General features: G+C 36.1%; 1 protein-coding gene across 1 annotated transcript in view; it reads right to left on the reverse strand.

Annotated features, from left to right (window-relative positions):
* The window catches only part of ROBO2 (roundabout guidance receptor 2), a 744230-nt gene that overhangs the window by 106399 nt on the left and 611134 nt on the right, over window positions 1–26697 (reverse strand). Inside the window, exons 18-21 of the mRNA XM_054710136.1 lie at window positions 17036–17218; window positions 9347–9389; window positions 7781–7908; window positions 159–440 (exon numbers count right to left, since the gene is read on the reverse strand). Of these exons, the coding sequence (XP_054566111.1) occupies window positions 159–440; window positions 7781–7908; window positions 9347–9389; window positions 17036–17218 (636 nt within the window). The remainder of the gene's footprint in view (window positions 1–158; window positions 441–7780; window positions 7909–9346; window positions 9390–17035; window positions 17219–26697) is intronic.

Consider the following 26697-nt stretch of genomic DNA (forward strand, 5'->3'; position numbering starts at 1 on the left):
GTGGTAGGAATTGTGCAAGGTACCGAATACATGCTGATATATGCTTTTAGTTTAGTGAACCTGGTAATGAATCACTGAACTGAACAGCGAATACTAATTTCTATCTCATGCACAAATGATATAAAAAGAAATCCTCAAGAAATAAGAACCTGACTCACCATTGTTACCTTTGTTCTGATCAGGCAGAGAATAACCAAATCCCATCAGATCTGTTTTTTGCTGAATTGAGCTTTTCCACTGTGGATCAGGCAGATCGACAGCCAACTCATGAATGCTGTTGGAATGCAGGATCTGTGTCGTGGCATATGGGGTAGCCTGTGTTATTTGGCTAGAGCTGTTGTAAGTAGTTTTGGTAGTGAAGTCAATGCTGCTATAAATGGCTCCATCTGAGAGCATCGTTGCTGTTTTATCCCCTTGGCCTGGAACCGGTGGCAGCACATCTGTGGTGAACACAGGAAAATGAAACAATTTAATGATGCACAGAAAGCCCAGAACTATCAGGACTGAGGATGAAAAATATATGTGTCATCCTGCATGTTTGCATTTCAGCTGAAATGGGTTTCATGAGCCAATGAAGGATAGATGATGTACAACCTTCGCCAAGCTGTCAGCCCGGTGACAGGCAGGCCTACCGCTCGTCCTTCATGTCTCGCTGCTTACCAGACGTCTTTCCCCGTTTTCTTCAACTATGAATGAGAATTTTGGGATATTCCACTACTGAAAAATGCTTTCAGTTGTTCACTCTGTTTTAGAACCAATACAAGTATTACCGCTTTTCAGAAGCAATGATAAGTTTGAATATACAAACAATGGATGAAAATATATTTTTCCAAAGGACATAAAGTACAACTGCTGAATATATGCAAAAAATTCCAAAATTATACTATGGAACTATGAGGTACATTTTTCTGAAGTGTCAATTTGCTGTTTATCTGATTTGACTTCACAGCTTCAGAAGTGGAGTGTAAGTTATGGTAGCAATTTCTTTTCCTTGGATAACAAAAGAAAATTTTCATGAATATGTCATTTTCACAATATAGCAGGATTTAACTCCATAAAAAGCAATCTGAGTGATCAGAGTTTAATTTATGCTACCAACTCTTACAAGTGGAGAATTAGAGTTTCAAGTTGTAATACAACAAGAGTAAAATTAAACTTTAGGAACTACACTGAATATCAAACAGTCCACTTCTTATTTATTATTTTGGTGTGCTGAATTAGCTTTATGTGATGCTTTATAATTCAGAACTACTAAAATAAATACATAAATAAATGAATCACTGAATAACACCATTTTTAATCATGGAAAGTTAAAAGTGAATCTACTTACAATATGTTTCTTAATAATCTATATTCTAAAAGCCATACTTTATAGAATTTGAGGTCATCAACCAACTTTATTTCTTCATTATAGGAAATTTTCAACTAGTTATAGTACTGTAACATTAAATAATAAACCAAATCATGTTAGTACCAAAAACCAATTTATCATCACAAAGAGGAAGTTTAAGTAGGAACTTAGTCAAAATATCCTCAAAGTTTTCAATGGTAGCTAATAGTACTTGAAATATAAAAATATTTATATTCTTTTCATATTTTAAAAAAAGCTAAAAAATTTGTCTTCTTTACAACAGTAACAAGACATTTATAATGTACTAGAGGCCTGGTGCATGAAATTTGTGCATGGGGGTGGGGTCCCCTCAGCCCATCCTGGACCCTCTCCAATCAGGGACCCCTTGGGGGATGTCTGACTGCTGGTTTATTGGGCCGAAACTGGCAGTCAGACATTCTTCTCACAATCCAGGACCTCTGGCTCCTAACTGCTTACCTGCCTGCCTACCTGATCACACCTAACTGCCACTGCCTGCCAGCCTGCCAGCCTGATTGCCCCTAACTGCCTCCCTCTGCCGGCCTGATCACCCCTAACTGCACCCCATGCTGGCCTGATTGCCCCCAACTGTCCCCCCCCCACCATCCTAGTTATCCCCAACTGCCCCCCCCTCTGGCCTAGTTGCCTCTCACTGCCCTCTTTGCCAGCCTGGTCACCCCATGCAGCCTGCTGGTCAGTCGTTTGGTCGGCCCTCACTAACCCCCCTGCCGGCCTGGTTGCCCCACAGAGCCTGCTGTTTGGTTGTTATTGTGAGGGCATTGTGACCAATTTGCATATTACCCTTAGTATACATTAGAGGCCTGGTACATGGATTTGTGCACTGATGGGGGTTGTTGCCTGTGGGGATCAGCCCGCTGTGGGAGCAGCTGCTCATCCCAGTCAGCCGAGCAGTGCTCCCACGGTGGGAGTGCACTGATCACCAGGGGGCATTTCCTGCGTTGAGCTTCTGCCCCCTGGTGGTCAGTGCGCATCATAGCGACTGGTCCATCAGCCATTCTGGTCATTCTGCCATTTGGTCACTGGGCTTTTATATAGAGAGATTTTGTACACTGTGTAATTTAGGTCTTTCTGAAAATTTTGAAGTCTGAAATTCCAACTTATTTTACATTTAAGAGGATATATACTTTATTGAAGTAAATATTTTAAATGAATATCAGTTAGATTGTTAAACATATTCAAATTTAAATATTTCATCAAGGTGTATAAGCAAATAAAATCATTTTGTAATTTCAGAATTTCACAACTACTTTCTTGTCGTTCTTGCTTTTAGTTATAAACTGATTTGAAAATTTGATGATGAAGCAGCATATTTCATTCTCAAGTGCCACTACCATTTTTATTATCAAAAATTTTAATATTTAATAATATATAAAAATTGTGGAAATAAATCCTTCACTCTGGGGAAGTTTTCATTTTCTGCCACTTCCACAATGTCTTTCACTGATAAATATTAACTATCATGGGACCCGACTTCCCAATACCTTGAACTTGAGCTTCTCCAAAACTTTGAGATTTAAATTGTGAGTCACTCCAATAACAAGCTTTGGAAGTGGTTGCATGTTCAATGTTATTCTGCAACAGCTAAGGCTGTGGCTCTACAACAAAATCTCTCTCTCTGCTGGATGAAATTAGCCTTCAAGTCCAAGTGCTCTCTATTGATTTTTGGGGGGCTGCATATTACCTTCAAATGTTATTTGATCATTCTTACATTTTCAAAAAATAACTTGAATTCTATCCTACCATTGAAAAATTGGAAGCATATGCATAATATGTGGGCGTGGGGGAAATCCTCTAACATCAGATGCTTTGGAACCTGGCCAGCCTTCCCCACAAAAGCTTGCACCAGAATAGGTGCTGCCATGTTTAGGCAGGCTTCCTATCTTCCATTTTGCACAGTTCACGTCTACCATCCTTAGCACTACAGGTTGGCTGACTGCACTTGTTAACATTTGAGTTTGAAAACTATGAATGACAGAAAACCTTTTATCCAGTTGGAATCACTCATGAATCATTCTGTAGTTTTCTAATATCTTATTTAAAAATGAATTTATTTATTTTTTGTCCTGGCATAATTAATTGTATAAATGCCTGTGTCCATTACTGTATCATAGTTACTTGAGGACAAAAACATAAAAGATTTAGGTCTGTATTCCCATATTTTCCTCACATAGTATTTTACAGAGTGTAAGCACTCACTTAATGGTTAAATATATTTTTAATAATTTGTATTGCCAAAATGCAGACTTATGCGACAATGAGAAACTTTATCATTCAAAATGTATTGGTGTTCCATTTTTAAAGAGGAATGTCAGTGTACATGATATTTCTTCTCAGTGAATATGGCTGCACTACAATCCTAACTGTGAGCTCTGTCTTTAGAACCTTGGCTCTGGAATCTGGCAGACCTGCATTCTAAACCCAGATCCCAAATTAATCATTTTGAAAACCTTAGGTTTTTTTTCACCTTTAAAAATGAAATATGTTTATCTATCTCAAATATCTATTGTGCGAAGAAAATGAAAAAAAATACAAAAATTTTCAACACTATTTCTGGTACATAGTAGATATCTAAAATGCCTACCACTGAAAATAGATTCTGTAGACCCTGCAAAAACATTGGCTTGGCCTTGATGTTCATCTGTAATATATTTCATGTCATGGAAATGAGGTAGAAATATAAGCAAAACCTTGAAAACCCACAAATGAAACCTTTGGCTAAATTAGACGGAGAAAATTTAGATGTTAGTGTAGCCTGCTAGAAATTGAAAAATAATTATTTTCCTCCATCATTAGGAATTTATTCCTTTATATAAAAATTGAATGGTGTGTAATTCCAATACAAACACAAAAAGTAGAAGAGGCAGCTATCCCTTGACTGATTAAAAATCCTATCAAAATACCAATGGCATATTTCACAGATCTAGACAAATACTCAAAAATTTTATATGGAATAAATAAATAAAAAAGACCTCAAATAGCTGCAGCAATCTTGAGAGGAAGAACAACATTGGAGGCATCAAGCTATACTACAAAGCCACTATCATCAAAACAGCCTGGTACTGGCACAAGAACAGATATTGATCAATAGAACAGAACAGAAAACCCAGAAATCAACCCAAGTCATTATGCTCAATTAATAATTGACAAAGGAGGCAAGAGCATACAATGGCGTCAAGACAGCGTCTTCAATAAGTGGTGTTGAGAAAATTGGACAGGTACATTCAAAAAATAAAATGAAACTAGACCAATTTACACTCTACACGAGAATAAACTCAAAATGGATAAAAGACTTAAATGTAAGTCATGAAACCATAAAACTCCCAGAAGAAAACATAGGCAGCAAAATATCAGACATCTCACTTAGCAGAATTTTCACTGATACATCGCTTAGGGCAAGGAAACAAAAGTAAAAATAAACAAATGGGACTACATCAAAATAAAAAACTTTAGCACAGGAAATTAAAGTGACAATGAGTTGCCACCTCACACCTGCCAGAATGGCTAGCATCAATAAATCAACAAACAAGTGCTGGCTAGGATTTGAAGAAAAAGGTATGCTAGTGCACTGCTGGTAGGAATGCAGACTGATATAGCCACTATGGAAAACAGTGTGGAGTTTCCTCAAAAAATTAAAAATGCAACTGCCATTTGACTCAGTGATCCTATATTCTAGGAATATATCCTAAGAAGCCAGAAACACCAATCAGAAAGAATATATGTACCCCTATGTTCATAGTAGCATTATTTACAATAGCTAAGATCACGAAGTATCCCAAGTGCCCATCAATAGATGGATGGATTAAAAAATGTGGTACATTTACAAAATGGAATACTATGCAGCTGTAAAAAGGATCTCTTACCCTTTGAAATAGCATGAAGGGACCTGGCGAGTACTATGCTAAGCAAACTAAGCCAGTCAGAGAAAGACAAGTATCACATGATCTCATTTATATGTGAAATCTAATTATCAAAATAAACTGATGTGCACAATAGATCCATAGACATAGAAGCATGCAACAGATGGATATATCTCAGAGGGAAGAGGTGGGGTGGGAAGCAATTAACCAATGAACTTATATATGCATAACCCATGGACAGACAATAGTGTGGGGAAGGCTTGGAGAGGGGGTGTAAGCGGGTGGAGGAGGTCGAGAGGGGGAAAATTTGGACATGTTTAATACTTTGAACAATAAAGGTAAATTTTAAAAAGAGCCTTGGGAACAGAATTTCTTTTGACACAGGTAGTCTGGGTAGGTCAAGGGGGCATGTTCTGCCTACCTGGTGAGGAGATATTCAAGTACAGAACTTACCCATGGTAGAGTGATAACCTATAGTACAGGCTCAGAGTTTGGTCAAGCAGAGAAGGCAGCCACTTTCAGAGGCTCTGGCCATATAAGAATCCTAAACAGGGTCTACTAAATTATAGAAAGTAAACTAGAAGTGGAATGATCTTAAAACTTGCTTTCTATTCTCTTATTCACTCCAATGATGCATTTTGACCACTGATTGTATGGTAAGGTTTGTGCTAAACCCGTGTGTGTGTGTGTGTGTGTGTGTGTGTGTGTGTGTGTGTGTGTATCATCCATTTAATTCTCATTACACACCTAAGAGCTAAGAATGATTATTTTCTGTATTTTATTTGGAGAATGGGAGGGAGTTCACCTTATTATAGTTGGTATTAACAGAATGCATACTTATACAATACTTAATAGTATTATTTGAAATACTATTTTAATGATATTCAAACTGGCATTGGTATTCCATTCTTTTAAAAAATAATAATTTTATTTATTTTGTTGATTTTAGAGAGAGGAAGGGAGAGGGAGAGACAGAAACATCAATGATGGGAGAGAATCATTAATCAGCTGCCTTCTGCACACCCACTACTGGAGATTGAGCCAGCAACCCAGGGATGTGTCCTGACTGAGAATGGAGCCATTACCTCCTGGTTCATGGGTCAACACTCAACCATTAAGCCACATCGGCTGGGTGGTATTCCATTTTTAAAGAGAAAAAGCCAGCATCCATGATTATTCTTTTAAGTCAATATCTTTATATACTCATACATGTGAAATCCACCACTGAGGCTAGTAGACTCAGAATAGTTGAATCTAGTCCTGGGTTTCCTGCAGTAATTCTACCTAGAAATATAGAAATCTTCCAGTGGATTTATCCAAACTTTCTTGAATTACAGCACTACTTTCCTAATTAATCACCTCACCTTTTTCACTGTAACTCCATTCTCCACCCAGCAATGGGCTGGATGACTTAAAACAGTATTTGGAGCCTAGCATTCTCCTCTTAGAAATCTTTGAGTGGCTTCTGGTCATGTTTTGAAGAAAGTTTATGGTCTCTGTGTGGCTTAGAAGGCAATCTGTGATTTTTTACCACTTCTGCTGTCTTGCATTTTATGCTCAAGTCACTAGATAATTAATTTCTCAAATAGGTCAATATCTATCTTATATCTGTGCCTTAAATTATGCTAGCTTATTCTCCACACACCTTTTGTCACGTTTTTTTACTAATTCTTATCTCTCCTTCAGATATCAACTTAAGTAACACTCTATTCATAGAACTGTCTTTCTTCCAATGGGCTGCTTTCATGTGGGATATTGGCAGCACAGCTCAAGTCCATTTGCTGTCTGCACAAATTTCTGCCAATAGCAAACTCATATATATGTGCCAAATTAAACACTGGGGCCAGAGACTTCTCTAGTCAAGTCTTTCTCTAAACCCACCGATCTCTTATTGACTGGATGGAAAGATGGAGGCGGGGAAGTGTTGAGTATTGTAAGTCCAATCCTGTCTCCCTATAAAGACCTATGGAAAGAACCCTGGCACCGAATTTTGGACACTTCAGCATGTCAGCTACTTAGCACCTTTTTGTCTTTTATTTGGAGTACCAGATATCAATTACAGAACTACAGAAAAGTTCTCACTCAACATGTTAACTTCAAGTGTATACTCAGTATATAATATATTATATGAGCATAAAGACCATTTTTTATAATATTAATATTATATTTTTACTGTCTGCCATAATGCCAGGTACAAAGGGCATGACCATTAAATATATGATGAATGAATGAGAGCAGTGAAATAACTAGACCAAAATTATAAGCCCTGTTTAGCAGCATAGTGAAAAGTCTTAAAAACAAAATGTATTATGGATATTTATCTTCTTGGTTAGTAATGACTTCCTTAAAATTTAGTTTTACTCAAGGTAATATAGCAAAATAGATTTATAATAAAATATTCTGAAAATGTACTGTGTTATTAGTACATGTGTTTCACTAATTTTAAATATGAAAAATACTCTTTGGTATATCTTTTAAAAAATCTAGAAAAGCCAAGAAAACAAATAACAACATTTTGAAAAAGATAACTTACCTCCACGCCCAAAATTCCCAATCTCATTTGGGCCACTATTGCTATTGTTGACTGGCAAGCTTGTGGCTGGCCATGAGTCAGCAAGCCACGGATAATTGGGGTCCCCAGCATTTAGAAGACCTGGACGGCTAAAAAAGAAATTAAAAAGAAATCGATCGGTGGAACTCAGTGGGAGATGTGGACACCTGTCTCATGCACTGAAATTAATTTAAGAATTTAAGATTTTAATTTACTTCAAATGAAAATGTGTAGGCTTTCTAAAATTAAGGAACTTTAGCAGTTCGTTAGGTTATATATAGAAGTCAGTGGCAGCAGAGGGTCCTGCCTGGGATTCTGCTGACATCAAATAAATTTTGTCATCTACCCTGAAACTGGTAGGAATCAGTAACATAGCAGGATCCCCAAATGAGGTTTGATGATGAATTGGCACCTCAAGGGAACAATTGCTCAGAGTGACTGCTCAGTATCAGCCATTTCCAGGACTCGGGGCTATTGCTTTCTTGATTCCTGCAAGCCCCATATTTATCTGTCCCCTGAATGCTGTAACCCTTGTTATGAGCCTCATGCTTGATTTAGGGCAAAGAGCTTGAGGAAAATTAATGAATAGTATTTATACTGTTCCATCAATAGCACATTTCCAGGTTCTCTAAATTGCAAAATATAAGGAGTATATTACAGTTTTCTGCTAAGGTAATAAAAGATCCACTGTGATCTCATCCGGCATGTGCATAAAGTCCATGAAGAAAACTTTCTTCTTGTCATAGCTAATAAAGAATTCACATTTTTAATATTAAAGATGGAGATTCTAATTCCTGTATAGATTATTAAATTATTTACAAAAAATAGCAACATTTATAACCATTTTACTTCTTTTTTTTTTTATAGACTCTCTGGTACAATCCCTAAGAGAAGCACGAGTTTCTATGGAAACTGCAATAAGAAGATCCAACTGCTTTCTTGCTACATACAGTAATCCTCATTAGACCTAATCTCTTTTTGCAAAAATATTGATTAAATGGGAGATTGGAAGTTATTACCAGAGCCTAATTACAATCTCCATATTGGCAAAGGGAAAACAGATGAGGATATATGAGTTTGTTATCAGCTTTTATCAATTTCAATTGAGTATCTAAAGTTGTGGAATCCAGTCCTATCAATCTACAGCCTATTCATCATACATGAATCATTTACTTTGTGATCGATTATGTGTAATTGTTCACTCACTGCAATTTAGTGAGAGCCAATAAGGAGTCTTAAACAACAGCAACTTCATTTGCTAATGTCTAATTAATGCAATAAAAATCCTGCTAACAAATGAACACATTCCTTGTGATATTTACTACTAATTTCTTCAGGGACATCTGGGAGATATGAAACATCTGGACTTGATTTCTCTAAAGTGCACAACAGATAGATCATTAAACCTGTGGTAAGCCATTTAATTCCTCCTAGAATTCTCAGACGTGTAAGTGATCGTTTATTACAATAATGCCTCTTACTATAGAGTTTCCCTCGTCCTGATTACAAATGGTAATAACAATAAAAAAAAGAATCTCCTTAGCATACCTTCCATTGCTCATTAATCCTCCATCTCCTCTTTGAAATGTAACTGTAAAAAAAAAAAAAAAAGACACACACACACACACGTAGTCAATATTAATTACAACTAATAAAAAGTACATATTGGCCTTTAGTTTAGAGCTGAGGCCTCTGGGAATTTTAATAAAATATAATTAACGTAATTGTACAGAGAGTAGAAAGGAATGATTTGGCTCAGGGCAAAGCAATCACTTGCTCCAACTTTAATAAGACTTTTAAAAATTCTTTAAGCCAATTGTATGGTTAAGTCAAAGGGACAAGTTGTATTTGGATGTCAAATGTTACAATTGGTGTACCAGTATATATTTAGGGGCTTTAAAACTGACAAGTTATACTGGAGGATTATGAAATCATGACTTTTTTAAAAAATATATTTTAATTGATTTTTTATAGAGAGGAAGGGAGAGTGATAGAGAGTTAGAAACATCGATCAGCTGCTTCCTGCACACTCCCTACTGGGGCTGTGCCCGCAACCAAGATACATGCCCTTGACCAGAATCGAACCTGAGACTCTTCAGTCTGCAGGCCGACGCTCTATCCACTGAGCCAAACCGGTTAGGGTTGAAATCATGACTTTTATTATTAATATATGAGTAACCTAATTAGAAGGAATGCATAAAATGCAAATAATGGAAACTGAAACAAGAGAGTCCAATGACATAGGTGACATAGGTTGACAGCATATTCCTCACCGTCACAGAGCCTTTAGGCGCACTGATAAGCACTGAGTTGAGCAGCTATAGTTACAATACATGTGAACTGTATTTAATAGATAGTGATGTACTCAGTGCTTTGTTTCATCATCCAACACTCACAAACATATTTTCAAATAATTAATACTGAATATATTCCACTTGTATGTAATGATTACAAACCCGAGTTCTTTATAAAACTGTGGAACTTATTAGCAACACCAACAAGCATCCGATAGAATCACAGCTGGAGAAGCCACTCCCTCCAGTCACCAGGTTCCATTCAACAACTAACAGCATGAAAGTGGGCTTCATGGGATGAGCCAAAGAATATCAATATCAGTTCAGGCCCATCATTGCTTGTTCAAAACCTTTGCAGCCAAATATATTTGAACTGCAAAATATATCAAATCTGAGAAAGATATTAAGTTGCACTGTATGGAGAGGGTCTAGACAACAAATTATAGTCAACAATACTTAATATTTTTGCAGGGAAATGTGAATATTCATGATTAGTAGGCTAAAGTCTGCAAATAATTTCACTTAGGATGAAATGACTTAACTTGAAAATCATGCAAAATATTTGGTATTTAGAAACTTATGGATGGCAAAATTAAAATTATGCCCCAAATTAGGATGGATCAGCTAAACCAGTCACTGGAATGAAGGAAAAATAGCATTTCAGATATGAGAACCCAACATATCTTATTTTTGGAAGACACTGATTTTATTTACAATGTGTGTGTTTTTTTAACTTAGTGAGTAAAAATGAAAATATATGAACTGATTCATATTTTAGTAAACTGAGGAAACTATTGTTAAAGTATACACATACTAAATACTTTTGTACAATCTCTCTGTAATTCATCTGTCCCTCAAATTTCCACTATCAAATATGATCACTCTATACTTTTTTTTAAATTTCCAAAAACAGTTCTCCAGTCCTTTCCCTAAGTTCGTCTAATGGCATCTGTCTCAGGACAGAAAGGTGATTCGATCACATCCCCAAAGGTCCATCAGACCTTCCTGAGGTACTACAGCGTGCAGCAGTGCTTTCAGGGATGCCGGCTGGCACCTGGAGCATACCATCTTATGAATTTTTGGGGCAACATCTCAAATGCATTATAAAACAATCGTAACCTAATCTTTGCTTCGATCGAGGAGCACTGACTGCTACTCTGTTTTCTAGTGGCTCACTTAAGTGCTGGGAATCAGGCAGTGTGTCCAACACTCATTAGGTCCCTCTAATAATTGCATTTAACAACAAAAAAGAAAAACTAATCTGAAACATTTAATGAAAAAAACTGAGCATGGGAGGTGTTAAATGGAGGCCTGATAAGGGAAATAACCCCAACAAAATGTGAAAACTGTACAGCTATTTAGCTTTCCATCTGATGTGACTTTCTAGTTACATGATTTCTAAGTGACTGTTTTACTCTGCTAAAACAGAGTTAAAGAAGTGTCGTGAATATCATTGTGAATATGGAAATAAGCAGGCACTGATGGGCTACACCTTAAAATACCTGTTAGGAGGTATGTAGGGAGAAGCTAAGTATTTCTCCCTAATTTAGATTCTTTTTTTCCCCACCTGAAGTCTCTGTTGCTGCCAGAAAAATAAATGCCATTAGAGAAAGGAGGACAAACTGAGGAGGCACAGAATTCAGTTGCAGTCAACTTGCACATACTAACCAATGGTAAAGTCTTCATAACATTCACCTCTGCATACCCACTATACAAAAGCAAAAATACATAGTACGTTGTGTAAGTACATAACTACCTCAAAGTGGCCTATATACACCATTTAGTATAATGAGAATCTTCCATTTTGTATATGTGTATAAAAAAAAGAAAGAAAGAAAGAAAGAAAGAAAGAAAGAAAGAAAGAAAGAAAGAAAGAAAGAAAGAAGAAAGAAAGAAAGAAAGAAAGAAAGAAAGAAAGAAAGAAAGAAAGAAAGAAAGAAAGAAAGAAGGAAAGAAAGAAAGAAAGAAAGAAAAGACTATTACCTAATAAAATTACTTACTTGTCTTTTTAAAGCAAGGGAAATAAGAGGACACCTAGAAAAAGTGCTCTAAAACTTTTAGATTTGTTCTACTTTGAATAGCAATGAAAAGTAACTGAATTCTATTAGAACATGGGATTAAAAGCAGACTAGAAATAAGAATGAACAATTAGAACTCCTAAAATGGAAGTCATTTGGTATTTTTATCAATATTTTTTTGTGTATGTGCAAAGAGAAAGAAACATAAAAATAAATTCCACAGCAAATTGAAAGCTGTTCTGAGGTAGCTATCATTTCAAAGAGATGTTGAACCACTTTGAAGCTGAAAGCAAAGAGGATGGGGAGAGCAAAGGTGATTGGACATCTCATTCTAGTCATGATTTTGATACTCCCAGTGTAGGAATTTTGTGCTTATCAGACATAAATTTGAAATAGGTGTGAATCTTTATCGGGAGTTTCTGCTAGCATATTAAGCTGAGAACTTTCAGCAAGCCATGTATGGACGTTTTTAGCTAAAACTAACTAAATGATGCTAAGGTTTCTAAAAAATTCTACAGAAATCACAATCTTAAATGATTTAGAATGCCATTAAATACTTTGAATATATTACAATATTTACAAATGATTTATGGTAGAAAGATTCTGCAAGTTTATATCATACACAAAGTTCCTGCACTACTATCTGACAGGATTAACCCTAATCTCATGCCTGCTGGAGTGAAGGGGAAGGAAAGCAGGGCTATGCAGTAAATTGCTATTTTGAGGTAAGGAAGCTTTCAGAGCGCCTATCTCCAGGAGGCCACGTTTTCCTACTCCAAATGGAAACTTTAATGTTGCCAGCCCAGCCGTGGTCCCTTTCCTGATAAGCTATTTCTCAAATATGAATGTAGATTAATCCTCTTTTTAATAAGCATTAACTCAGCCCAGATAATCAGAGTATAAAAATTCCATCCAATCTTTTATTGGTCCTTGGATAGTTTTGTCAAATAATTTATATTTCAGAAACAGTTTTAAAAGCTATACTTGAATTGTTTAATGTTTCATAATTTGCTCACTCATTAATTGTTAATACTTATTGAGTTTCATAAAATCTGTTATCTACAGAGGTAATAGTCATAAAATAAAATCACCTTTTTAAAAGTAAAAATATATTTATTTCATTAAAAATTTGATGCTTTAAAATTATGAATAAGAAAGTGAGCAACATAAATTTGAAAGGAGTCATGTTAGCTTCATGTGGATTCTAATACAGATATATAAAATACATGAACATATATGTTTCATATGATATCTATATATAGAATCCTCATGAAAGCTACATGGATTTTATTTAAATTTATGTTGTTTATTTTTCTATTTATGAACACTGTTTTACATATGATCAAACATTTACTCTAGATTCAAAAATAACCTAATATTTTCTGCCCAAATCTCTTTATAATCTTATTTCACCCTGAAACAACTAAGTTGGTAAATTATTATAGCGGTCAAGGATGTCAGGTGCAGTGACAAGAAGGCTATTAGTGCTCAAAAGAAGATTAAGATAAATAACATTGCATGCTGCCCTGGAAAAATCTAAAATGACTTCATGTAGAACATGAAATCTGAGGATACTTTTTCAAATCTAGATGCCCTTCTTTGCACCACTTGCAAACCTCTAGCGCATATTTGTTTTTGAAGAATTAAAATAAAGGATAAAGAGGAAAAAATTAATAGAAAGTTAGTGTGTTACATTGCCCTGGGGAAATCTCTAATTTCCACCATGTAAAGAAGCAAAACATGTTCAGTGAAATGCTCTCAGGTTTGCATTTGATTCTTGATAGTTGTCTTTACAATCTAAAGTGTTAAACTGCGAGTGTTCTCTGATAAATATGTTAAAGCTGACGTAAGAAAAATATCAATACTGAGGGGCAGGTTTTCTTTCCCTTCCTTCTAAGCACTCAAATACAGTTTTTCACATGATGGAGAGTCAAAGAAGAGCAGCGATAACAGTCCCTGAATGAGTTTTTGCCTAAAAAGGATGAGTGGGAGACATCCTGCGAGAGTAAGAATTTCCAACCTGAAAGGTATTTACATGTCTCCCCACTAGTTAAAATCCCCCCATTCTACCTCTAGTGGTGATGAAGAGACTTAGAAAGGAGCAGGAAAAGGGGAGTGCTGAAGTCAAATTCTACCTACAGTGCAATTCTACTCAGATCGGTCCAGTTTCAATAAAATACATGTTTCTTAATATGTGTAACACATCAGATATTTAAATATAATACCATATCACACATAGGGCTTGAAATAAAGAAAGTATCTTATATTGTAAATTAATTTAAATAAGTATCCAAAATGTTGTTTATTTGGAAAAATTATTTTCTTATCATGAGTCAACAATAAAGTTTTGAGATTATATAGACATTACAATGTAGGGAAAAAGTAGAAGTGTTAAGGCTTTTCATCTTGCAAGTAAAATCTCATTTTCTTCTGGTGAAATTTATGATTCCCAGAGAAATGTTTATGAAAATAAAAATATAAACAGAACCATACAGAACTTATTCAATATAATTTTATAACACACTTCAGAGAAAAATAGCCCAGTGTGAAATCTCTGTGCTCTTAAAACGGATCATTAGCTCATTCATGAAATATCAGAATTTAAACCCATGAAAAATATATACTCCATTAATCATTCCTATTTAAAATCTCCATATTCTTTACATTGTATAAGGGCAAGAAATGGACACTTTAACAGGTGGAGGATAGGCTATTTCTGGAGGGAAATTTGTAGAAAATATCAGCAAGTCAGATATGCAATGCTAGGTACCTGTGGTTTCAATTTTCATTTGCTTCTCACCTACAAGAAAGGAACAGCAGTTGCTGGAAGGCAAATTACTAGTTGAAGGTGAATCCATTCTGAGAGACAGCCATCTATCAATTAAGTATAAAGGTTCTGAAAGGCTGCTTTCTGGTTTGGCCTTATTCCAAAATATTTGAAGGGCATACACCTTCTGAGTTAGCAGTTCTTCTACAAGCAGATGGATATCAATCACTATGAAAAATGATAATAGTGAATGGACTATTCTTGTCAAGCTCAAAGACTAACAGAAATTTTCAAATCAAATACATAGATTTTGCAAAAACAAAAACAAACGAACAACAACAACAACAAAACACAACCTGCTGTTAAAAGAAAAAGGAAAAGAAGGAAAAATATGTCTGACATAATTTTACTAAAGCACAAACCTACTAATTATTAGAGCTTTGCTATTTATGAGGCATTAGTGAGTGAAGAAGTGTGGAGAGTAAAACTGCCACACTGCACTGAAGTGACTACTATAGTCAATATTTTAATGTTTTCACTAAAGCCAAGCAAAGGGATAAACACAAAGTAGTCTTTGAATGAAATCTGTTCTTGTATATGTTTTATAAGATTTACTAGTATATGAAGGTGTCACAGAGATAAAATGTAACATTGTAAGTGATTAAACACAGGGGTTGATAGTACCTTCCAGGAATGAGGGTGGAGCACTGCACTGCAAATCAAGAAGGTACATTAAAGCATCATCCAGGTTCAAGACTGACACTCAGCAGTTACTGCCTGCCATCCCTTTCTGGGGAGAATCCCTCACTGGTGTGGTGAGTCAGCTCTCAAAGCATAAGCAAGAATGAGTCAGCAATCAATAATAAAGAGAATGACAGAAAGATAGCAGATCACAAAGCATGGAAGCCCCTTTCCAATGGAGACACTGTAATACTTTCTCCAGTGCTGGGGATTATTCTATCCAGTAACTAATAAACCTTATTTTCATAAGATGTGGCCATGGGCCACAATGTTATAATTAAGTTTAAATTCTATAAAATAACTGACCAGACAAGTGGGTGCTATTTTTTCATTTTCATTATTTAGACATTCTCAGCAGTTTAGAAGTCTACAAACTACAGCAGTTTATAAACTTAATAAGCAATGAAACCCTTGTTAAAATCAGTTATTAAGGTATTTATGCTTCTTACCAAGGTTATAAAAGATTGAATAAAATTTCTCAAAAAAATTCTAAAGTGTTTGTAGAATGATGTTAAATCAAAATTGTTTGCTTATAAACTCTAAAAGTGTAAAATATTGTGAGATAATTTCTTTTTTTATTTTTGTTAGATAAAAAACTTAAAATGAATTGCAGACAAAATTGTTATTAAACAAGCTTCAGTACTGAGTTCATTCTTTTAGTCACTGACTTGATAATTCTCTCTCTCTCTCTGTCTCTCTCTCTCTCTCTGTCTCGCTCGCTCTCTTTCTCTCTTTCTCTTTTTCTCTCTCTTTCTCTCATCTTGGAAATATTTTAAAGCCCACAATTTTGAAAGCCTTGAAATTCTGTTTTGGATTCTAAAACAAAACATCTTTTCAGGCAGGTAGAACACATTGGACTTCTTTTTCTTCTGCTGCTTCTTTCCCTTCTCCTTTCTCTTCCTTCTACAATGCTGATTGGTCACCTTGAACCAAACATCTGTTTAAGTGACTAAACAGTGAATCCTTAACAGTGAATCCTGACTAAATGTGAATCCTTAATTCATGTATCACCACTCTTATTAATTCTGTCAAGCCTTTTTTCCCTGAGCATTTTAGTAATCCTCTTGCCTAAAGACAATCTCAAGGAATGGCTTCATAGCATGCAACGTCTGTGTATTTCTGTGTTTTGATGAACTAGTTGAGAAAAATGGTTAAGCATTTATCAGTGTGCACTCTCGTTATGCTTCATTGGAAATTCAAGCAAAAAGATTGCCTTATGGTCATAATGTGATATACTGAATAGCAATGCATTAAAGCATGTCGTTTATAATTGCATTTTACAGAAAAGATGTTTAAAACAAGCCAAAAAGATTCATTCATTCACTCTTCTAGTATTCCATCCCATTCCATTCTTTATTTTTCATTTCAACACATTCCTAAAGATAAGAGGTTTTCTTAGCTGGAAATAGTCTCTTACCAGCATAATTACTGAGTCCCTTTCTCTTCTTTCTTCGCCAATACAACCAGATGCTAAAACCCATCAAAATCACCCAGCAGGCACCACCAATACCAGCTATAAAGGCTGGTTGCTTCACAACATCAGTGATTTGCTCAGTTATACTGTTATTGTTTTCAGTAATGACAACTTCATTACGTCCGCCTATGGAAGAAACAATAGTTTTAGTAAATATTAATACAAAAACAAACACAGCAATACACATGGTGCTCTAAAGCCACACACACAAAAAATAGAAAATTCCTTTGAAAGCAAGTAATATTGGTTGTGTCCTGAACCTGTCACAATTACTGATAAGAATATTTTATGTTACAGAAGAATAATCAAATCATGAGCTTGAAATGTGATTATAAAAACATTGCTAATCAGTAAAGAAAAAAATTAATTTAAACAAAAAAAAACCACATTGCTTTCTTATGATTGTTTTACTATTATGAATAAATTCAGAACTGCTTCTCGATTTACCACCTTATAGATGAGTACTAAAACAATTACTAGGGGTTGAAATAATGGCAACTTTTCTTCAGTTAGGTAAAGAGTATTTTAATGTAGTCTCATACAATAAAAAATGCAGCTGCCACATTCAGCACAGGGTCTTTGCAAATTCTCTTTCCTTTACAGCATGGTCCAAATTCAAATATTCATGATTCAAAAATATGGAACTTAATACTGTCTTTAATATCATACCAAGGAACTTATTTTGGTCAAACTACTTAATTTTCAGGAATGTATTAAAATCAATGCAATGCATAAAACAATGACAATTATGTAAACATCCTTTCATAAAGATTAGTATTTATAATTAAAATGTTATGAAAAGATAAAACTTGTATATATTACCGTAAAGTATATGAAACTAACTTGAAAATCCACTTAAAAGTTGAGCTCAAAGGACAACTTGAAATTTAATTCTAAGGTCTGCTTAATTAAAGCATACACTTAAACCTGGACTAGGATTATTCTAGAAGTAGTCATGTTTTTGATAATCTAGACCTCTCAGAGGTAATTTTAAAAGTCTTAATCCACATTTTTAAATAGGCATAATCATAATATCACTGAAGAACAAATATGTAGGTACTTAACAGATTAAGAAGTTTAAACACTGAGAATTAAGTGATTTTTCCTTTTTAAGGTTTTATTTTAATAGCTTTATTGGTGCATAATAAACATATAATAAACTGACATATATAAAGTAGTAATTTAATTGTTTTGACATATGCACACAGGTGTGAAACCATTACTACTATCAAGATAATGAGTATATCCTTTAGTCTCCAAAGTTTCCTCCTTCCCATTTATTATCCCTCCTTTCAACCCTTCAACCTCTCCATGCTAACTCCCAGGCAACCACTGATCTGTCACTGTAGATTATCTTTATTTCTTAGATTTTTATATACATGGAATTATACAGTATGTACCCTGTTTCATCTGACTTTCACTCAGCACAATTGTTTTGAGATTCATATATGTTGCTGTGTATAGATTATTCTTTTTTATTACTAAGAGGTATTCCACTTGTGGTATGTAATTACTACAACTTGGAATCAAATGTTCATATAAAGACTAACACATGAATATTCGTAATAGCTTTGTTTGTGATAGCCTAAACTGATTCCAATGTCAATATTATACCTTATTAGTGACTAATCAAGTACTATTTATAAGTAAATTATAACCCAAATATAAATGGCAAATTTTAGCAGATATCATCAAAGGAATGTGCAATTTTTATTAGTTATCATGGCACTGAAATATATTAGAAAGATCATGGACTTTGAGGTTCTGCATTTGAATACCATCTCTGCTACTTACTAGCTAAGTAAGCAGTGAGCTTATGCAGGGCACTTAAACTTTTTGAGAACCAGTTTTTGTTCATTGACAACAGTGCCTTCTATTTGCGAGGGTTGTTTAGATGTTGTACGTAAAAAGGTTAATAGAAACACAGTAGTTTGTGACTCAAAATTATGGCCTACTTAAGGTTAAGGTTTATTTTAAGAGCCACTCAGGTAACTTCAAGGATGTAAGTTGTAAACTGTCTAGACGTGAGAGTCCTGCAAACCACAGGTGACTCATTTACTGCAGTTTCTCTTTTATTCCAAGTAAGAAAATCAGCCCACATCACCCAGACTGCCTTATAGTTGAGTGTAACAAAGTGAATGAGTATTGGCCAATGGTACATGGGCACAAGTGATGCATACTACCTTCAGACTTGACCCATATGCTGTGACAATACTTAGGGGACACCGCCTCCCTAAGAGATGGCGGAGCCATTGACTGGAAAGACTGGAATTTCCTGAATAACTGTATAAAATATGCTACCCCGTTTTAGACTGGGCTATAAATAAGAAAGAAACTTGTCTTTTGTTAAGCCAATCAGAATGCAGGCTTCTTTGTTATATCAGCTAGCCTTATATTTCATTTCTAAAATGTCTTTTGAGTTTAATTTAAGACTTAAAATACAGATTCACTTATGTAGTTAGTAAACCTGATTCATTTTCCCAATCTATCTGCCCTTAATTGTTTTATATATAAACATAGTCAAAATGTATTTAAAATGAGTTCGTATTTTTAATATGAGACATAGATATATCTGGTGATATTTTTAGCTACTAAAGAGAAAATAATACCTCACAGAACAAAGAGAAAAGAACATTTCTTCATTTGTATAAAAGGTTAATAAAATGTCATATTTAATATAGTGCAATATTTGTTACCATAGGTGTATTACTCTTTCTTATGCTGCTGATATTTTTGAAACAATATTGTCAGTTGCACTAATTATAGCATAGACAAGATTGCTGTGTGTGACCTGTAATGCTCCATTGTTCTTGCAGACAAAAATATGAAATATAATGTCTTCCTTCTATTGGAGAGTAATGAAAAACAAAACTAATTTGTTTAACTAAAAATTAATTAGACACATCAGATTCAAGAGTACCTATTATTGTGACAGTTTACACCTGTTTCATATATTATTACCAACCGTGTAAGGTAAGTGTGAAATGACCAAATGATTAAAGAAATACTAGCTACATTATAAAGCACAATTACTAAAAATTTTAAGTCAATGTCAATTTGTTATTAGGCATACTGTCGAATGCTTATGCATGTACATGCGTTTGGTAGCATTTGTGTGTTTGTGAGTGCACCAATATATAGAACTATGGACACATTGATGTAAAAGTCATCTTACCAGTGAAAGCTACATAACAAAAGACCAATTTTACTTTTAAGCCTGTGTAAGACTGTTTATTATGTTTACACAACATTTTAATTAATGGCCTCTTAATGGAACTTTCTGGAATGAAAACTAAACTGAGAAGGAATAGATGAAACAGTACATGGTCTGGCATAAGACAAATCTAAATTTATCAGCTATAAATTACATCAAATGTCAATACATGACTTAATTAAAGCAAATGGAAAATGAGTTAGAGCTTGAGTCACTTCAAGTGCTGTTCCCAGTGCTGCATGGACAACAGGGGAAGCATAAACTGAAACAGAACAGGAAGTCAGACATCACTGAATCACTTTTCAGCCAAAGAATAACAGTTGTGCAGATAAGATCGTCTGGCAAGATGTTAAGGTAGATATGCAGCAGTAATTAAAGAAACAATTAAAGGCTTCTTTAGTACAACAGTAATTATTAAAAAGAAATAGGTCTATTGGAGATAAATAGCCTTTTCTGAGTTGAATTTTGTTTGCTGTGTGTGAGTGAATATATGTGTGTGCATGTATATTCATTTCAAGTGGAAAAATATTCCATTTTCTGTGATTACAATTTGAATATTGTATATTCTACCTATTGAATGAGAGATAAAACTATCATTTAGGAGATTATTTTTATTTCATAGAAAGATTCTAAGACCTTTGCATGATACACAAAACTATAAATTAAAAGGTACTCATTTTACATTTAAAGACTTAGTCTTTTAAAAATAATATGAGTTAAGCAAAACTTTCCCTTTGATTTAAAATAATCGTAATTCACTTTGTTTTCAATTCCTATACAATTGTTCATTTCTTAACTCTCATGACATGAACATGGTAAAATAATGTTCTTGCAATTCTTTACTTGCCTCCCAGTGTTATATATCCCCAAAATATTGGGGAGCAAACAGGTAGTCACTATAAAACAATAACAAAACTTTGCCATGCTTGAAAATTATATTTATAACTAAAGATTATCCTATATAATAAAGAGGTAATATGAAAATTGACCCTCACACCCTCACAAATGGCTGCCTATGACCAACAGTGGCTGGCAGGGCGGTTAGTAAAGGACAACCAAACAACTGAACAGCAGGCTGCATGGGGCGACCAGGCTGGCAGGGGGTTTAGTGAGGGACAACCAAATGACTGAACAGCAGGCTGCATGGGGTGACCAGGCTGACAGGGGGGGCAGTTGGGGGCAACCAGGCCAGCATGGGGGGGCATTTGGGGGCAACCAGACTGGCAGGGGGATAGTTGAGGAAGACCAGGCCAACAGGGGGGCAGTAAGGGGTGACCAGGCCAACGGGGGGGGGGGAGTAGTTAAGAGTGACCAGGCTGGCAGGGAGGGGGCAGTTGGGGGCGATCTGGCCAGCAGCAGGGGGCAGTTAGGGGCGACCAGGCTGGCAGGAGGGTCAGTTAGGGATAATAAGGCTGGCACGCAGAGGCAGTGAGGAGCGATCAGGCCGGCAGGGGGGGCAGTTAGGGGCAACCAGGCAGGCAGGCAGGTGAGTGATTAGGAGCCAGCAGTCCAGGATTGTGAGAGGGATGTCTGACTGCCAGTTTAGGCCCGATTCCTAAAGATGGTCAGCCAGTAATGTAACTAGAACAAAATCACCACTGTTAGAAGATAACAAAATTTTATAGTTTGTCACCTGCAATGTCCAGTGTACAGTAAAAAATTAGCGGGTATAGAAAAGCAAGCAAAATATTGACAAAATATTAAAAAAAGGAGACCCAAGGTCAAGAGAAAAATAAATCAGTAGACATATACCATTAGGTGATACAAATGTTGAAACAAGGGGCAAGGACTTCAAAGTAGCTACTACAATATGTTCATGAACTTAATCCTATCTAATAAAGAGTGGATATGCAAATTGACCGTCATACCATAACAAAATGGCTGTGGCCACAGCGGAGGCAAGGATTCCATAACACAGCAGAGGTGAGGATACAGTAACACAAGATGGCTGTGCCCACAGCGGAGGCTGAGTTCCCATAATGAGCCTTAATGAAAAATCAGCAGGGACCTGAGGCTGCACCCCCTGCCTGGTGGGGCTTGACAGGGGACCTCAAGCTGTGCCTCCTGCCCTGGCACCAGGCCCGGGAACCTCAGGCCTCACCCCCCGCCTGGCAGGGCTTGACGGGGGACCTCAGGCCACATCCCCCACCCAGTGGAGCTTGACAGGGGACCTCAGGCCTCATCCCCCCACCTGGTAGGGCTTGACAGGGGACTTCAGGCCGCGTCCCCTGCCCAGGCACCAGGCAAGGGGACCTGAGGCTGCATCCCCCACCCGGTGGGGCTTGACGGGGGACCTCAGGCCGTGCCCCTGCCCCGGTGCCGGGCCAGACGACCTAAGGCCATGCCCCCCACCCAGCTGGGCTTTAAGGGGGTGGGGCTGGCCAGGTCTGGATCTAGCCCAATAGGGGTGGTGCTGGCCAGGTCTGGGTCTCATGCAATTTCAAGGCACATGTGGTTGGGCGGGGTCTTGACTCTGGTTCCTGTGGCCTGCCCCAGATTCTGACAGGAGGAATATTTTCATATAAATTTTACTAATTTTCTTTCATCTCTGACACTTCTATTATAGAGAAAGAGCAAATAGCATAATAAAATATTTCCTCTAATTAACTCCCTTTTAATGTGCATGAATTTCATGCACCAGGTCACTAGTAGTTATAATCAATAAACAAAAAAGGAAATTTCAGAGGAAGTGGAAACTGTAAAAGATAACAATTGGAAATTCTAAAGCAGAGGAGTGCACTATATGAAATAAATAATTCACTGAATACTTCTATTTCTTGCCATGAAGAAATAATAGCTATGGACACGCAAACCCACCATAAACAAGTAGAATACTAGACAAAATATGTGATACAAAGGGCAAGATTGTAAAAAAAGGGAAATAAACAAGGTTGATCTTACCATTTTCATAGCTTTCTATCTGTAGACAATTTAAAACACAATCAATAATAACACTTTAATTTGCATATTGGCATTTGTTACACATATACAAGTAAAAGGCGTAACAGAAAGAGTGAGCAGAAGGAAAATGGAATTATATATATATTTAGATCCTTATCCTATAAGCAAATCTTAGAGTAACTATTAAAAAAGAGGTATACTAGCCCAGCCTGTGTGGCTCAATGGTTGAGCATCGACCTATGAACCAGAAGGTCATGGTTCAATTCCCTGTCAGGGCACATGCCTGGGTTGTGGACTCAATCCCCAATAGGAGGTGTGCAAGAGGCAGCCGACCAATGATTCCATCAATGATTCTCATCACTGATGTTTCTATCTCTCTCTCCTTCTCCCTTCCTCTTTGGAATCAATCAAAATATATATATTTTTTGAAAGAGTTATACTAGACGTAAAATATACTATAGAAAGGTTTTTAATTTATCCAAAAAATCAGTAAATTAAGTAAATAGGAATAAACTTAGAAAATAAATGAGATTGTAATATTAAGCCCCAAAGCATCAAATGAATTGCATCAAAGATAATAGTCTAAACAAGCCAATTAAGAGGCAATGATTATCATATTGGGTAAAAAAAAGAAAGAGCTAACAATATATATATATATTTTAAATATAAATATACCTTAAATACAGAGAAGCAGAAGTTAAAATAAAAAGGATTGAAAAAACACCAACCAAGTAAACACTTAGAATATGATGTGGCTATCCTAATATCAGATAAAGTAAATTTCAGACAAAAATCTTACTAGTAAATAAGTAAGACATTTCATAATGATAAAGGGTAAGTTAATTAATAAAATATAACAATCCTAAAATGCATTCACTTAAAACAGAATAACAAAATATATGAAACAATACCTTATATACAGAAAGGAGGAATAAACAAGCTTACAATTATAATAAATTGCTAGACTCTTTTTTTAATTAATTAAAAGAATAGACAAAAAAACATTAAGGACCTGAATAATATTACCAACTAATTTGACCTGACATTTATTTAACATCCTACTCTAAAAGAGAAAAATCCACATACTTTTCAAGTGCATCAGAAACAGTCACTAAGAACAAATGCTGGGCCATTAAAATAAATTTCCATATTTAAAAGGCCATATTCTTACAATGTACATGCTCTGACATTGGTGGAATTTATTTAGAAATTAGTAATTAAAAGCTATCTGGAAAATCCCAAAACATTAGGAAATTCAACAATGAACTTCTAAATAACCTCTGTAAAAAAACAGAAATCCTTAGAGGAAGTGGAAGGATTTTTCAACTCTATACTAATATGAAAAGTTATGTTAAAAATTATTAAGTAATGTAAAATACCAAATTAACAGTTTCAGCTGAAGAAGTGCTTATAGAGAAATTAACCACTTTTTTGGGAAATTTTATCACTTTAAATATTCATATTAGAAAGAAGTAATGTTCAAATAATTGGTATTAATTTCTATCTTAAGAAGCAACATAAAAGTAAGTAGAAGGAAAAAATAGCAGAAATTGATTAACTAGAAAACAAATAAATAAAACAAAAAAGTTAAAAGTTTATATTTTGAATAACAAAATTGATAAAACCTTGTCTAGGATGGTTAAAATAGGAAAGAGAAGGGAAGGATGGGGACAATAAAAAAGGAGATGAGAGAAAATATAAATCTCCAGTATCCTATATAATAATAGCATAATATGTAAATTGTCCCCTCAACCGGGAGTTCGTCTGGGAGTTCGACCAGGGGGCAGGGCTGGAGGGAGGCCCCAGAAGGCAGCTGGCAGCTGCTAGGGACCCTACCAGTGCATGAATTTTGTTCACTGGGCCTCTAGTATAAGAATAAAAAAGGAGGCATTATTACACATCTTGCAAACATTACAATAAACTATTATAAATAAGGATATATCTATCCTATATAGTAAAAGCCTAATATGCAAATTGTCCCCTCAATCAGGAGTTTGACCAGGGGGTGGGGACAGGTGGCTAACCACCCACGGCCCTGCCCCGGCCCTGGCCAGTGGAGGCAGCAGCAGCAGGCAGCCAGGGGAAGGGAGGCCCCGGCTGACAGCTGGCAGTCACTAGGGACCCTACCTGTGCATGAATTTCGTGCACTGGGCCTCTAGTATATATATAAAAGCCTAAGCAACCAGTCAACTGATTGACCTGTTGGTATGATGCACACTGAACACCGGGGGCAGATGCTCAACACAGGGTCTGCCCCCTGGTGGTCATGTGCTCCCACAGAGGGAGCACCGTTCAGCTGACTGACAGTCGCCAGACGCCAGGCTCACAGCTGGTGAGCGCAGCTATGGCAGCGAGCCTACCCAGCGGTGGTGGTGGCAGGCTCAGCGGGGCCAGGATGAGTGGGAGTGGCGGGGTGCCCTGCCATGGCTTCGGCTCCTCCCAGGCCACCTGTCGCTTTGTGCACTACTACAACCCTCGGGGGATAGTGGACTGCTGGTTTTGGCCAATACCCGCAGTCCAGGCAGAGGGACCCCACGGATTCGTGCACCAGGCCTCTAGTTGAAAATAAGCATATGTTAATAAATTTCAAAACTTTGATCAGTGATGGGCAACCTTTTGAGCTTGGTGTGTCAAACTTCACCAAAAAATTGAGCATAACTCGGGTAGTGCGTCACTTTGAGGAAAAAACATTATTTCACAAATGTTTCATCCTCAGGAGCAGCAAAGGTTTCATCCTCGGCATGCGGCCGCCTCAGCGGCTGCATGTCATCAGAAATGGCTACGCGTGTCAGTGCTGACACACGTGTCATAGGTTCACCATCACTGACTTAGATGGATAAGACAAATTTATTGGTGAGCAAAAACCAAAAATCTATTTACCACAACCAATGCAGAAGAAATAAAAATTCAAAATAAGTTTAAATTTATAAAAATAAAGAAAACTCCAGGGACAGAGAGAATTGCTGAATTCTAGAAAGTATTTAAGGTAGAAATAAGATTCCAAATCCTTAAAAAGAAGGAAAGAAAACTACCAATCAATATCCCTCATTACCAGATACAAAATTCTTTATAAAATATTAGCAAATCAAATTAAGTAATATCTGTAAAAAGCATAATATATCCTGACTAACTGGGATTTAATCCAGGAAAGCAAAGTTTATCTTTGAAACCAGTCAATAGAATTGACTATAATAACACAAATAAGGAGAAAGAAAACAGATGATTTTTCAAATATACGTATAAGAAGCAGTTCATAACTATTAAATAAATAAGTGAAGATAATAAGGTGATAAGATAACAGAACAACATATGAAATTAAATTCATATATACTGAGTGGCCAGATTATTATGATCTCTGAATGCATAATAATCTGACCACTCAGTGTATATCCTATATAATAAAAGGCTAATATGCAAATTGTCTCTTCCACCAGCAGGCAGGCCGGCTAACCACCCATGTCCCCTCCCCCTGGCCAGGCTGGCCAGACAC

Source organism: Eptesicus fuscus, chromosome 3 (genome assembly GCF_027574615.1).
Source record: "Eptesicus fuscus isolate TK198812 chromosome 3, DD_ASM_mEF_20220401, whole genome shotgun sequence".
NCBI lineage: Eukaryota > Metazoa > Chordata > Mammalia > Chiroptera > Vespertilionidae > Eptesicus > Eptesicus fuscus.